This window comes from Electrophorus electricus, chromosome 6 (genome assembly GCF_013358815.1).
Source record: "Electrophorus electricus isolate fEleEle1 chromosome 6, fEleEle1.pri, whole genome shotgun sequence".
NCBI lineage: Eukaryota > Metazoa > Chordata > Actinopteri > Gymnotiformes > Gymnotidae > Electrophorus > Electrophorus electricus.
In genome coordinates, this window is record NC_049540.1 from 6,355,799 (window position 1) to 6,372,128 (window position 16,330).

Sequence of the window (16,330 nt, forward strand, 5' to 3'; positions counted from 1 at the left end):
TGAGCCAGTTAGTGCGAGCCAATCAGGAGCTGAAGAACCAGAGAAATACCTCTGAGAGACATCATATCCCCATGACTCACTACCTACTGTGCCTAGTGTACAATTCCCCCATTATGAAGAATAATTTTTCTTAGTTTTGTTTGTAATGTGGATTTATGACACCATACACTCTTCTCTGGACTACTGTTACATTACTATGTAACAATAAGGCATAATACTTACAGTGAAACTGTACTGTAACTCAGTGATTGGTGTAATATTTTGATGAGTGTTGCTTGTCTGCATGGTCGTTCTTGTAGATGACAGATTACACCCCAGGAACCTGGAAGAGAACAGATGTCCACCTAGAGAACCCTGAGTACCATACCAGATGGTTCTTCAAGTACTTCCTAGGAAAAGGTGGACCCTCTGCTGCAATTTACACATCCACACATACACACAAAACACACACACATTTAGGCTTCAAATCACTGATGGGCTTGAAATTTTGTCATATACGCTAGGTCTGGTCAGTTTCAAAAATAATGGACAAATGTGACAGTAAAAAAAGAAAACACCTCTGATTTAGTGTCTTTGGGCTAAACACACTCTCCTCTGGCACCACGATGTTGTGGGCATTTGTAAAGGAGAGCTTGTTTGTGAGCTAAAAGCCTAGACCAAGCTTTTACCATTGCTAACACGTAAAGTATGCCTCAGTTGGAAGTCAGTGCAGAATCTTTCATCATGTGAATCAAAGGAATTTAACAGAGAACAGTCTGAATGTAATTATTCAATATCCACTATTACTGAGACATTTATTATAAGTTCATATAGCTCCTAAACGCTTGTCTAGCTAGCTAATACAATTTTCTACAGGAGCTTTAGTCAACGGATGGGTCATCGTAAAGGGTAGACCAGACTTCCAGGTGACAGCGCATAGGAGCCATGGTCACCATCCAGATACCTTTGTATTGACTTCCAAAGGAAAAATGTTCCCGTAACAAGATGTCTCTGTGGATCCCAAGGCATCTGGTACTGAGACTGTAATTCTGCCATTTGTGTGGTAACGAAAATTGAGACCTGATAGTTCTGAGGAAGAGTGATCTCCCATGTATGTCTGCACACACAAATACATGCACGCACGCATGCGTGCTCACACACACACGCACACACACACGTTAAGGAGATAACACAGTTCAAGTCTGCCTGGCTTCTTGGGTAATAATATTGTCAAAATTGTGTGAGAGAACCCTCCTTCCAGCACTGCTATCCTTCATTTTCTCTCTCTCTCTCTCTCTCTCTCTCTCTCTCTCTCTCTCTCTCTCTCTCCCTCTCTCTCTCTCCCTCTCTCTCTCCCTCTCTCTCTCTCATCATTTCCCTTACCCTCACACAGAGTTCTGCACTGCCTACGTTGCCGTCCGCATTCTCAGGAAGCAGATACCTGCATTATGTCACCTTAATTGATTTAAATCAGCGCAAATACCTTTCAGAGGGAGGCTCAGGGGTAAAGAGGGAGACTGAGAGATGGAGGATATGACACAGCATGGGTGCAGGCGCGGAGACACTGTAGATCCTGCCCCTGTAATTGGGTTTTGGCCTGTGCTCATTTATCTCCTGCCTCCTAGTGGCTGCTGCGCCGTCCTCCAGAACTGCCCCACCAGGCTTCTCAGTCTTCTCCACATTAACCTAAAGCTGCCGATCAGCTCTCCCTAGGCCTACACGTGTGCACAGATAGGAGTTTATGTAGGTTTGTTTGTCTGTCTGGGATCCTCGAGCAATTTGCATGTCTGGCAAGGAAATCCTTATCTGGCATGTGCTTTATTTTGTCTCCAGTCCATCAGAACTATGTTGGCGTGGATGCAGAGAAGAACCCGTTCTACCTGTCTGTGGTTCTGTCGGACCAGAACAACCAGAGAGTTCCCCAGTACCGGGCCATCCTCTGGCGCAAGACGGTCAGACCGTGTGCATATATTTCTGTTTGTGCATGCATGTCTGTGTGTGTATTACAATTTCTGGTCATTCTACAAGTCAAACACACATGTGTACACACACACACACACACACACACACACACACACACACACACACACAGATGTACACAGGGCTCTTTTTTTTATTAGAATGTGTTTCATTCTTGATTCTCAAACAAGACTTAGTCCTTGGTCCTGCAGGACTGATTGGTGTGATCCTAATAACCTCCTGTGTGAAGTCTCATCCTACCTGTTGTGCTCTCTACCTTCAGGGTACACTTAAGATTAGCCTCCCATACAGCCCCACAAAAACACTATCAGTCAAGTCCATATTAAGGTAAGCAAAACGTGTGCTGTGCAATAACTGCTTCACTCAGACTATGCTTAAAACACATATGGAATTACTTAAAGGACAGCACTGATTCATCTTTATCCAACATGACTGTACAAATACAACACACCTGTTTTATTCACATCCACAAGTGTCTCTTTCTCTGTCTGTATTTTTCTGTCATTCTCTGTATGTCTCACTCTCTGTCACTTCTTGTATGTGTCTCTCTATCTTTCTCCCTCTTTCTCACCAGTGCCATGAACATGGAGCGCTTCGAGAAAGGCCCCCGGGAGATCCTCAACCCGGAGATCCAGAAGGTGGGACTCACACCTGCCTGCTGTAGTCCCACCATCCTTCACCTTCCTGGGGAATCCTGCTGTTGGAGTTGTGCCTGTGCTCGTCATGCTGTCGAGAGTTCCGCAGGCTCCAGACAGGCAGACGAGACTTCAGATATTTCTTATGCTTTCAGTAGGAAATCAAAATCAGACAGCCTGTGTTAACAGAGCTGCAGTTGTGAAATTGCATTTTGGCTGTTATTGTTGTGCTGTTTTCTCCTACGATCCACTGCGGGTTAAAGTCCTGAGCTAAATTCTCACACTTCTTTACATATGAACGTGCAGGGTTGTATAAATTAAGATGTGGAGTTTTCAATTGATAGGCACTGGCCAAGCTGAGAGGTCCAACATGCCAATCAAACCTACATGTTCGTCGTCACCAACATTCAGTTCTCGGATTGTGTTTCCTATAACAAACACACTGACTATGAGAGCAGTTCAAAGCCTTTTGAAGACTGGCAGGAGAGAGTGTGTGTCTTTCCACAAGACTGTGTGCTTGGCTTGAGAATGCAAACACTGAACTTCTGTTTGTATTGCATTTTTCTGTTTGTACGGCATTTTCAGACTTGTTTTTAATCCCACTTTCAGGATTTACTGGTGCTGGAGGAGCAAGAGGTAAAATTAGGATTAAAATGCTTGGATGTTTTTTAATTATACAAAAGAATTCTCACTAAATACATATCACCCCACATCCTGCATGTGTTTACAGGGCAGTGTAAACTTTAAATTTGGAGTGCTTTATGCCAAAGATGGTCAGCTGACAGATGATGAAATGTTTAGTAACGGTGAGCAAAACCATACATCCCTAATTCAGTATAAACTTAGACCTGCACACAGCGTGCAGCTGGAATCCCTCTGTGTAAATTGTCTGTTATTTTAATGTTGCTCTGTCTTTCTTTGGTCTTGTGAAACTTTTATAGAGCTGGGAAGTGAGAACTTCGATAAATTCTTGAATCTGCTTGGGGACACAATCTGTCTGCAGGGCTGGGCAGGCTACAGAGGAGGCCTGGACACTAAGAGTAAGACACACACACTCACACACACACACACACACACACACACACACACACACACACACACACACACACACACACTCACACACACACACACACACACACACACACACACACACACATACACACACACACACACACACACACACACACACATACACACACACACACACACACACACACGCATACACACACACACACACACACACACACACACACACACATACACATATACACACACACACTCACACACACACACACACACACACACACATACACACACATACACACACACACACACACGCGCATACATACACACACACACACACACACACACACATACACACACATACACACACACACACACACACGCATACACACACACACTCACACACACACACACACATACATACACACACACATACATACACACACACACACACACACACACACACACACACATACATACACACACACATACATACACACACACACACATACACACACACACAGTCACACACACACATACACACACACACACACACACACACACACACACACACACACATACACACACACACACACACACACACACACACACACACATACATACACACACACACACACATACACAATCACACATCTGGAGGTTTACACACACAATTGCACACTCACACACACACACACACACACACACTCATACATCTGGATGCTTACATAAATGCATACTCACATGCACACACACACACACACACACACACACACACACATCTGGGTGCTTACCCAAATGCATACTCATTCACATGCACGCACAAACATATATGGTTATACCATGAACACACATATACATACACACATACACACCTACGTGCATGTATACAGACTCATGTATATAACCTTCTATCTGCAAGATAAAAATCATTTATTACGTTTAACTTTTTAACTCTCTCTCTCGCTGTCTCTCTCTCTCTCTTTCTGTCTTACTCTTGCTCTCTCTCTCTCTCTCTCTCTCTCTTTCTGTTTCTCTCTCTCTCTCTCTCTCTCTCTCTCTGTGTGTCTCTCTCTCTTGCTTTTGTTAGATGACACTACAGGAATTCACTCCATCTACACAGTCTATCAGGGTCATGAGCTCATGTTCCATGTATCCACCATGTTACCTTACTCAAAAGACAACAAACAACAGGTGGGTCCTAGCACACAATTACAGACACAGACCAATCACTGAAACAAACACACACACACATACGCACACACACACACAGGACTACAAATGATACATGCTGTTGAGGAGGTCTAAGTACTACCTTTTGGGCATTGTGCACTTACAGACTTTGGGGATATTTTGGTCTATGTCCATTTTGGTCCATGTCGATCACCAGTTTTAGTATCACTGATGTGTTTGGTTGCAGTCAGCAATGACCCTGCACTGTAAGCTACACTGTGAGTTTAGATGGAAAAATAAATTGGCAACAGTCGCTTTTCAACTGCACAACAATATGTTGCTCAAAGGATACAAATGAATAGAAAGCGAGAGAGAACAAAGCAGTGTCTTCTGAAGCAGAAGACGAGGCAGCTGACAGTGCAGTAAGTAGTCGATGATGCTATATCTCTTCTCCCAGTCCTGGGAATCTCAGAGCACCCAGCCCACCCGAATCCCAGCCCTGGGAATCACAGCGCACCCAGCCTACCTGTATTCCAGCCCTGGGAATCACAGCGCACCCAGCCTACCCGTATTCCAGCCCTGGGAATCACAGCGCACTCAGCTTACCCGTATTCCAGCCCTCGGAATCACAGAGCACCCAGCCCACCCAAATCCCAGCCCTGGGAATCACAGCGCACCCAGCTTACCCGTATTCCAGCCCTCGGAATCACAGAGCACCCAGCCCACCCGAATCGCAGCCCTGGGAATCACAGCGCACCCATCTTACCCGTATTCCAGCCCTCGGAATCTCAGAGCACCCAGCCCACCCGTATCCCAGCTGTATTTTCAACCCGTATTTTCAACTGTAGTTTCAAATGTAAAAGATAGTAAAGATTAAAATTTTACACATTGCCATGTGACAGTATGAAATAGTGTTTGTGGTCATAGTGAGTAAAAGGAAGTTCAAAAGTTTTCAAGACCAATGGAAGTACTAAACTGGGGGTGCAGCTGCTAAGAGGCCATTGTGTCATCTGACTCATCTGGTTTTGTCCATATTACATATTAACTTAAACAAAATTAAACAAAAGTTTAAATTAAACTCAAATTAAACAAAAAATAAACTTGAGCACATTTTCCTTTGTGGAAATTCAGACTGAATGTCCTTCTATGTAAAGCAGAAGTTGCTTTAACACATTTAAATGAATGTGTGTCATGGGCAAAGAACATATGGGAAAAATGGCAACCGCAAACGCGAGTCTTCAACTAAAGAGTTTTAATGGAACGAACAAAACGAAACCAAATATAAAAGTGCACTAACAAGAGCAAAAGAAACCAACGTAGCATTCCATGGAACAAAAGGGACTTATCAGAGTATGCGCATGATACCGTCACAGCGCCACGAGGGAGGCAACCCAGAGGCCCATGCAAAACAAAGGAACAACATAAACAAGCGCTATGTGTAAAGCCACCGCCCTCTAACGGAAGCTACCAGCTGGAAGGTGCCATTCTACAGCGCTGTTCACAGGACATGCAAGCAGAGTGGAACAGAGTACACGTGGCTGAAATGTGTTCACCAAACACCTGTGTCATCTTCTGAAACATCTCCCAGAACCATCCTAATTAACTCAATATAGTCTCAGTCTTTGACACTATAACAGTTTCTATATGCATTTATGCTTCCAGACAAGCAGGGCATTTTGGACAGAGGTCCTTCAGCCGTAGAAGCATAAGACTTCGGCCTCTGTCTGAAATGTCCTGTTTCTCTGGAAACGTTGTGTACCTCAATACATGTGTCATCAAATTTAGTGATAACATAAACTCCAAACCAGTTTGCCTCGTGAATAAGAATGTAAGTTTATTTCCAACAGAGTGGTAAAAATGATTGTGGCTCCCCTATGTTTATGTACTGGTATTTCCCTGTGTGAATAACACGCGCGACATGAGGAAATGCAAATGCAAACCTCTTCCCCAAATGGAAAATAATTTATTGATGGTGCAGGATCCCATGCGCTCTCAGAGCAATACTGTAGGCCAGGATGTGCTGACCTTAACACAAATCAGTCTTAACACAACAGGGTTAACCGTTACAAAATTTAAGACTACATTTAACCAAATACAGATACAGTACAGTACAGCAAAAACAATTTAGTAGTCATAAAATAAACAAAACAAAAAAAAAATCAACCACATATGGTGAAGAAATGCTTCAGTGACAAAACAAAGCACAGTATACGAGGGTAATGTGTCGCAATGAGCTCATAGTGCGGGCATATGTCAGTAAGCTTGGATGCATGTTCCATACCTATTCTGTTTACTCACCGCACGGCAGTTCAGATGTTATTCAACCGATACAGTACATTAACAGTGCTGTCCATAAATATTGAATGGTGACCATTTTGGCTGAATTGGCTCCAGTATGGTGGACTTGAAATGAATCCATGAAGTTAACGTGTAGACTGTCATCTTCAGTTCAAAATCTCATATCAAGTGAACTGCAGGAACCACGGGCCTGTTTAAGCCCACCCTCTTCAATCCAGGAGGTCTTTAAGTAAATATTAAATGTGGTTGTCATGTTTAGGGCCTGATCGCCTCACGTCTATAGTCAATGACCTCTTGACCTCTGCCCCTCCCCTCCCCTTGTCATTTTTCTCTGCTTCATTCTCGTGTTCAGTAAGGGACATGAAGTACAGGCCAGGGAGTGTGAAGTGGCCCCTCAAGAGTGCCCTCCAAACACACAGGCAGGCCGTCCTACAGTGTGGCAGAGCAGATGTCCAGTGAGTTTGGTTGTATCCGACTAATTAAGATGCCTCTGGACCCTTTCGCAGTCAGCCTGCTGCCTCGGCTGAAAGACACATCATCATTTAGGGTGTGGATGCAGTTCTGGAAGACACATCATCATTTAGGGCAATTCTTCCTGCAGCCCTGGAAGCCCTGGCCGCCATGTTTCTGGAATGGGCATTGAGTTGCGGACGAGATCCTTCTTGCTTTCCTCTAAACTTCTCCTCACTGCGGTGAAATGTAATCTTCAGCCCCTGTCTCCAAGACTTTGCCTGTGATCTTTGACCTGACCCTTCTGATTTTGAGGCTTACGAGTGATTTTCTAGACCACCTTGTCTGAAGTTACGCTGGTGTCCTCTTCACCCAAGGGTTGTATGGTACACACCCATCCCTACATCCTGGACAGTTGATCTGTTTTTCTTCATGGCTGAAAGTCTTTTTGGTCATCAGCTACCGTGGTCTTCTATGGTCTTATAGATCATTTGTGTTGGCAGCCTTAACCAAGTGGTCCCCACCTAGTGGCTGGAGGATGAAATAAAATTCCAGGTTTTTGTTCACACATAATTCTTGCAATGTGCAAATAACACTGGCTTGGAATAGCTGAATAAAAAAAAACTAAAATAGTCACAAGGCCTTAAGCATGAATGTCTCTGTCATCTACACAGGATATGAGTGTGTGTGTGTCTGTGTGGGAGGGCATGTACTGTAATGCAAATAAATAGCAGGAATTAATCTAGGTCTTGTTTTTAGCTCTTTTAAAGTTATACAGACAGCTGGCTTGTCTTATCCGACTTATCAGACGTTTTAAGATGCATGTCTTTCCTGTGGCATATACAGCAGACTGTAAAACAAGCGGCTAGCAACTACTCTTTCTTGTCATCCTCTCGTCTTGCACAGCATCAGTTAACCTGATCTGTCTCATTGTGTCTCATTCTCTTAGTTCGTGCCTCCCTCCCCACCTGTGATACTATCAGCTGCCCCTCTATATCAGATCAGATGCTGCGTCTAGTCTGAGCGTGGTGCTTGAACTCCTTGTCCGAGTGTTCGCAAGTGCTACACTCACTCAAGGTCTTAACTCCCCTGGACAGAGAACCACTTGCACTGTTATTGTCAAACTGCATTTACCAGTATTGATGGTGAACCGGGCATGTACTGCACATACCGCCTGCAAACACGAACATGCACACTCAGCACTGAAGTAAAAAATCAAAATGACAAAAGATGAAAATTTTGAAATTAGTTCTCATAGCTGTAAAGCACTCATAATTACTGGGTTGATTTTGTAATATAAATTGTGGCAAAACATTGTAGTGGTGTGTTACTGAATAGATCCATCTTCAGACTAGGACTGTCAATACTTACTTGGGTGGTATTGTGCAAATGTAGATTAGGTGAATGGTGAATGTCAGAGGTCAATAAAGCATGGTAATTTCCAAAATTGGGAGATAATAGGATATTACATTTCCTGACTTCATATTAAAATGATATGATGCATTAATTTGTGTATTCAATGTTTATTTAACATATTATATAATAATATATAATAATAATAATGAGCTGTACAAAATGTATGTTTTAGGATAAATTGAGGAATATTGTTTATGTTGCCTGTCCCCTGTCACAGGTGGAGAGAAAGAGACATATCGGGAATGACATTGTCACCATCGTATTCCAGGAAGGAGATGACGCCTCACCATCCTTCAAGCCCTCTATGATCCGGTCCCATTTTACACGTATCCCTTCAACTTGAATAGCTGGCACTGTACTTACATGAATGGAAAGTCACTTCTTTTTATCATTCAATTTCTCCTGATCTGTCTGTCTGTCTGTATCTCTGTAACTTTCCGAGTGCCACGGGGCGTGGAACAGGACGCACAGACTCCCTCGACTTTGTGCAACATTTAATGACATTAAACACACAGGACATGTGGTTGCACTCACATGTAACATTAATAGTGAACATGAAGACACTTACCGCAAGACAAACAAATACAATGCCTATGCAAACCTGGATGCAAACATACTACGTCAGATGCTAACAAACAATGACCAACACTGAGGCAGGCATCGACAGGGGTTTAAATAGATTGACGAACACAAACAATTAGCCCCGTACAGGTGCGTGCCATCAAGGGGGTGTGGCCACAAACAAGGGTGAACCCCCCCCCCCGCACGCGGCAGGCCATACCACGTGACTTGTGGGCGGGGGGAGCGTCCCGTGACAGAAGCCCCTCCCAAGGGGCGTGGCTCCCAACGCGTCCTCTCCAGGACAGCAAGCCCTAGGCCGCCGTGCACACATCCAGGCAGTACGGAGTATGGGAGTATGGCAGAATCCCAGCCTCTCTTAGGGCAGTCTGGTACGCTCCTCGCACAATTGCGCCTGCAGACACCTAAAAAGCGCAAATACGCGCAAACAGAAGCGCCTCTACACAAACACGCAAGGCACTGTGCCGTAGACGTCCGCCCCAGTTCTGGCCGTGCTCCTCCCCTGAACGGTCCTCCTTCCTCCAACTGCTCTAAGAGCGCCCCAGACGCGGTTTGCTTCCGCGGCTTTGCGTGGACCCTTCCAGCCTCGCGGGCAAGTCCACAGAGGGGAAGGAACTTCAGCCCTGCCTACCGGAGAGCCCGCTGGCTCCACCAAACCGGCCCCTTTACGGTCCTCCTCGGCCCTGGCCTGAATGCCACAGGCCCCCCCCCCAAGAAATTCCAGGGGGTGTTCCCATCCACCTCCGGAGTGGACCCAGACATCGGCCGCGATCCTCTCCCCAATATCCAAGGATCCAGGCGGCAGCGCGGGAGGTGCCTACACACTTCCTGCTAGGAGGGCCGTCTCGCGCCAAGGCAGCTGGCGTCCTGTGGTGGTTGGTCATTCTGTTCCTTATGTTGCGCCTACAAACAGACGGCGCAAATACGCACACACACAGAAGCGCCTGTACAAAAACACTTCAGGTCCTGTGTTCCTGTAGACGTGGTCCACGGCCTCGACGGACACGCGGGCATGCACGCCCGCCCCGGTTCCGGTGGTGCTCCTCCCCCGAACAGTCTTCCTCTCCTTCACTGGAAGTCCACTGAAGTGAAGGGTCTGGGGCTTCAGCCCTGCCCTTTGGAGATCCTGCTGGCTCCACCCAACCACCCTCTTTACGGTCCTTGTGGGGCACATTGGTCCTCCTCCGCACAGAGGCGCTTGTACCAAAAGCTTTGAGGCGGGCTAGGAACCGCAAGCCCGGGAGACCTCTTGACCAGAGGGAATCCCTGCCTCCCTCAGGGCAGTCTAGTACACCCCCACCCCACCCCCAACGAGTCACGTGGTACGGCCTGCCGCGTGCAGGGGGATTCAATCTCGTTTGTGGCCACACCCTCCTTGATGGCATGCACCTGCACGGGGTTTACTGCCGAGTCTCTGTGTATTTAAGCCTCTGTCAGTGCATGCCTCGGCGTTGGTCATTGTTAATGTTAACGTTAATGTCAATATCGTTTGCTTCTGTCATGCTGATGTTTAGATCTTTGTTGTTGATGTTTGACTGTTTGTGTTCATGTTCAGTGTCGTTACTATGTGTGAGTGCCACCAATGTCGTTCATGTTTCATATCATTAAACGCTTCACAATGTCAAGGGAGTCTGCGGGCCCTGTCCCGCGCCCTGCGGCACCCGGGCCGTTACAGTCTCTTTCAGGTTCTCTCCTGTATGAGTTTATATAAAGAGAGCCAGTCACATTTATTATTTATTTAAATCCTTAACTCACCTCACAGATATTTTTGCCTTGGTTAGATATAACAGTCAGAATGACAGCTACAGGTACATTTCTGTTTTTGTAAGTCTTGTCATATGTAGCCATGTTGGGATGATCTGACCCAGTTTGACACATAATGGTGTTGGTGTTCTGGCAGGTTGAAGATTTTCTCTGAGGAGAGCGTACCACTCTTTGGACCTCCCCTTCCTTCCCCACCAGTGTTCACAGACCACCAGGAGTTCAGGGACTTTTTACTCGTCAAACGTCAGTCTGCACATTTAAGGTTTTTTTTTACCACATAGCGTTAATAGCAGATGCGAACAGAAGTAAAGTAAAACAAGCAGGGATCAGCACGGATCACTTTTACACAATCAGCAACTGTACATCGCATCATACGTCTGTCGGCTTCCCTCTGTTCGCGTGTCTCAGTCTTGTTACCTCTCCCGTTCAGTAATAAATGGAGAGAAAGCCACTCTTGAGACCCCCACGTTTGCTCAGAAGCGTCAGAGGACTCTCGACATGCTGATTAGATCTCTGTACCAGGACCTCATGCCAGACCTGCATAAGGTACACACACACACACACACACACACACACACACACACACACACACACACACACACACACACACAAATACACACACGCACGCGCAGACACAAACACACACATGCACAGACATACATACACACACACACGCAGACACACACACAGACACACACACGCGCAGACATACATTCATACACACATAAACACACACACACACAGACACACACACACATACACACACGCGCAGACATACATTCACACACACATACACACACACACGTACACACAAACACACACACGCACACGCAGACACACACACAGACACACACACGCGCAGACATACATTCATACACACATAAACACACACACACACACACAGACACACACACACACATACACACACGTGCAGACATACATTCACACACACATACACACATGCACAGACATACATACACACACACACACACACACACACACACACACATACAAACACGCGCAGACATACATTCATACACACATAAACACACACACACACACACACACACACACACACACACACACACAGACATGCTAATTATCTCCTGGCCCTGCCACTGCCGTCTGAGATGCTGCTATCTCTGACACTGCTGTTTTTTGCAGCATTTCGTCCCGAAGCCTGGCAGACTCTCGTCATGATGGCATAGCTCTTCATCGTCTCGCTCCATTCTTCCTCAGCATCTCACCCCTTGTCTCACCCTTTTCTCATCATTCTCCTGTTAGCTTCTGCATTGCCATCGCTCTTTTTCGTGCTGTGCCACCTGCCCCTGTTCACACGCGGTACTTTACAGACAGCTCTACGCTACTGCAAGGCTTAGCAGTTGCAGTACCTGCTGAAATACATTCCCTGTGAACCACATAGAACACACATACCTTACTAAATTCATTATTCATCTATGATTATGTGTCTGTGTTTAATGTGTATGTTGTTTACTTTGTTATTTTGTTTAGACCTAAATAAATTATTCCCTTTTCCATTTATGTTCTAGTGATTGCTTCATATGTGCCTCTTGTGTTTCTAATGCAATGTAACATTCTCAGCTCAACTAGTCAGAAGAAATTCAAAATATGGTTTTTGATCATCTTAGATTTGTGCCACCTATGACCAAAGGACAGTCTGTGGTTTTGGTGCTGCTCTGACCTTTGGCTGCAGTTGCCTGAAAAGGTTGCAGCACATTATTATTTCTTGTGAGTCATCTTGAAAAGTTCCTGCGGTGAGCGTGCTTCTCAGGACACACCCTGTAGTGTATCAATGTCCTGCATTCACTCTCCTGTGGCCCCAACTTTGCTCTGTCAGTCGCTCATGCGCTCACTCTGCTCTGTCACGCAGTTCTTCATCTTTCCTCTCAGACCTGCTCGTGTGTGTGTGTGTGTGTGTGTGTGTTGCTGCTCCTGTAGGCTCCCTTCTCTCCTCAGAACATGCTGAATCGGCGGTCCTTTAGCGACGTGCTGCCTGAGTCGCCCAAGTCTGCTCGCAAGAAGGAGGAGGCGCGGCAGGCTGAGTTTGTCCGGATAGGCCAGGTAACGTGGGCACACGTGGGCACACGTACAAGCACACAGGACAGTCAAACAGCTTGACAAGTTAAGACACAAGGCAGTGCCTGTCATGGAGATGAAAGAGTGTCAAGAATACAGTCAGTTTTGAAGGCGACCACCACTGCTGGGATACCTAACCTGGGTTGAATTTTATTGGTTGAAAGATTTATACAAGACATTTGAAATATGGTATGCAGTAGTATTTATGACAAACAAATGGTATGGCACTTTATTTTGAGCGTTTTTCCTAACGTTGACAAGCCTGTTCTAATGTAATAGCTCCCCTCCTCTACGTCCTCGGTGCTTTGTTTTTGTGTTGTTAGCGTGGTGACGTGTGCTCCTTCTATATGTCCTGTTCCCACGTGTTGTAATTCCTCCTTCCATGTCCTGCTCCCACGTGTTGTAATTCCTCCTTCCATGTCCTGCTCCCACGTGTTGTAATTCCTCCTTCCATGTCCTGCTCCCACGTGTTGTAATTCCTCCTTCCATGTCCTGCTCCCACTTGTTGTAATTCCTCCTTCCATGTCCTGCTCCCACGTGTTGTAATTCCTCCTTCCATGTCCTGTTCCCACGTGTTGTAATTCCTCCTTCCATGTCCTGTTCCCACGTGTTGTAATTCCTCCTTCCATGTCCTGCTCCCACTTGTTGTAATTCCTCCTTCCATGTCCTGTTCCCACGTGTTGTAATTCCTCCTTCCATGTCCTGCTCCCACATGTTGTAATTCCTCCTTCCATGTCCTGCTCCCACATGTTGTAATTCCTCCTTCCATGTCCTGCTCCCACTTGTTGTAATTCCTCCTTCCATGTCCTGCTCCCACGTGTTGTAATTCCTCCTTCCATGTCCTGTTCCCATGTGTTGTAATTCCTCCTTCCATGTCCTGCTCCCACGTGTTGTAATTCCTCCTTCCATGTCCTGCTCCCATGTGTTGTAATTCCTCCTTCCATGTCCTGCTCCCACTTGTTGTAATTCCTCCTTCCATGTCCTGCTCCCACATGTTGTAATTCCTCCTTCCATGTCCTGCTCCCACGTGTTGTAATTCCTCCTTCCATGTCCTGCTCCCACGTGTTGTAATTCCTCCTTCCATGTCCTGCTCCCACTTGTTGTAATTCCTCCTTCCATGTCCTGCTCCCACGTGTTGTAATTCCTCCTTCCATGTCCTGTTCCCATGTGTTGTAATTCCTCCTTCCATGTCCTGCTCCCACTTGTTGTAATTCCTCCTTCCATGTCCTGCTCCCATGTGTTGTAATTCCTCCTTCCATGTCCTGCTCCCACTTGTTGTAATTCCTCCTTCCATGTCCTGCTCCCACGTGTTGTAATTCCTCCTTCCATGTCCTGCTCCCACGTGTTGTAATTCCTCCTTCCATGTCCTGTTCCCATGTGTTGTAATTCCTCCTTCCATGTCCTGCTCCCACGTGTTGTAATTCCTCCTTCCATGTCCTGTTCCCATGTGTTGTAATTCCTCCTTCCATGTCCTGCTCCCACGTGTTGTAATTCCTCCTTCCATGTCCTGCTCCCACGTGTTGTAATTCCTCCTTCCATGTCCTGTTCCCACGTGTTGTAATTCCTCCTTCCATGTCCTGCTCCCACGTGTTGTAATTCCTCCTTCCATGTCCTGCTCCCACGTGTTGTAATTCCTCCTTCCATGTCCTGCTCCCACGTGTTGTAATTCCTCCTTCCATGTCCTGCTCCCACGTGTTGTAATTCCTCCTTCCATGTCCTGCTCCCACGTGTTGTAATTCCTCCTTCCATGTCCTGCTCCCACGTGTTGTAATTCCTCCTTCCATGTCCTGCTCCCACGTGTTGTAATTCCTCCTTCCATGTCCTGCTCCCACGTGTTGTAATTCCTCCTTCCATGTCCTGCTCCCACGTGTTGTAATTCCTCCTTCCATGTCCTGCTCCCACGTGTTGTAATTCCTCCTTCCATGTCCTGCTCCCACGTGTTGTAATTCCTCCTTCCATGTCCTGCTCCCACGTGTTGTAATTCCTCCTTCCATGTCCTGTTCCCACGTGTTGTAATTCCTCCTTCCATGTCCTGCTCCCACGTGTTGTAATTCCTCCTTCCATGTCCTGCTCCCACGTGTTGTAATTCCTCCTTCCATGTCCTGCTCCCACGTGTTGTAATTCCTCCTTCCATGTCCTGCTCCCACGTGTTGTAATTCCTCCTTCCATGTCCTGCTCCCACGTGTTGTAATTCCTCCTTCCATGTCCTGCTCCCACGTGTTGTAATTCCTCCTTCCATGTCCTGCTCCCACGTGTTGTAATTCCTCCTTCCATGTCCTGCTCCCACGTGTTGTAATTCCTCCTTCCATGTCCTGCTCCCACGTGTTGTAATTCCTCCTTCCATGTCCTGCTCCCACGTGTTGTAATTCCTCCTTCCATGTCCTGCTCCCACGTGTTGTAATTCCTCCTTCCATGTCCTGCTCCCACGTGTTGTAATTCCTCCTGTTATTAGTGTGTCCAGCCTTACCTCTTCCTCCTCCCAGTCCTTCATTACAGCTCTTACGCTTTCTTCCCGTTTCTTTTGCTTGAGTCAGTTATTGTCCTCTCTGTCTCCCTCGTTGGGATTGTATGAATGTTTGATTGTACGCATGTTTGACTGCTTTGTCTTTGCTGTTTTGTGTTTCTCATTGCTTCCTGTTCTGATTCTCATTTGCTGTCATATCGATGAAACGGTTTGTGTTCCCTAAACCTCGACTTGCACTTCCTATGTCCACTTGTCATAGCTAAAACAGAAACTATCTGGACACAAACTCTGCTGTGTCATTACAGGCACATTTTAGATCTACTTTCTGCAGTTACATAAAGATAAAATTATGATTATATTCAGAAGCAGTAAACAGAGGCTTCGGTTAGCTGTCTGTCTAGAGAGCCCTCAAATCTAAAGAGCTAGCTTGTAACCTTGGCGTACTAATGGACTCTGATCTCAGTTTTAGCAG

The 16,330-nt window shown here is 46.1% G+C and overlaps 1 protein-coding gene across 5 annotated transcripts in view; it reads left to right on the forward strand.

Moving 5' to 3' along the window:
* The window catches only part of garnl3 (GTPase activating Rap/RanGAP domain like 3), a 71,523-nt gene that overhangs the window by 40,187 nt on the left and 15,006 nt on the right, over positions 1-16,330 (forward strand). For 3 of the 5 annotated variants that reach the window (XM_035527474.1, XM_035527477.1, XM_035527476.1), the window contains exons 4-16: positions 300-399; positions 1,813-1,931; positions 2,222-2,286; positions 2,534-2,597; positions 3,204-3,230; positions 3,325-3,400; positions 3,536-3,634; positions 4,708-4,811; positions 9,172-9,280; positions 11,296-11,341; positions 11,434-11,540; positions 11,728-11,843; positions 13,257-13,379. In XM_035527474.1, the coding sequence (XP_035383367.1) occupies positions 300-399; positions 1,813-1,931; positions 2,222-2,286; positions 2,534-2,597; positions 3,204-3,230; positions 3,325-3,400; positions 3,536-3,634; positions 4,708-4,811; positions 9,172-9,280; positions 11,296-11,341; positions 11,434-11,540; positions 11,728-11,843; positions 13,257-13,379 (1,155 nt within the window). The remainder of the gene's footprint in view (positions 1-299; positions 400-1,812; positions 1,932-2,221; positions 2,287-2,533; positions 2,598-3,203; positions 3,231-3,324; positions 3,401-3,535; positions 3,635-4,707; positions 4,812-9,171; positions 9,281-11,295; positions 11,342-11,433; positions 11,541-11,727; positions 11,844-13,256; positions 13,380-16,330) is intronic. The other 2 variants (XM_035527475.1, XM_035527478.1) reach the window with 1 other exon arrangement.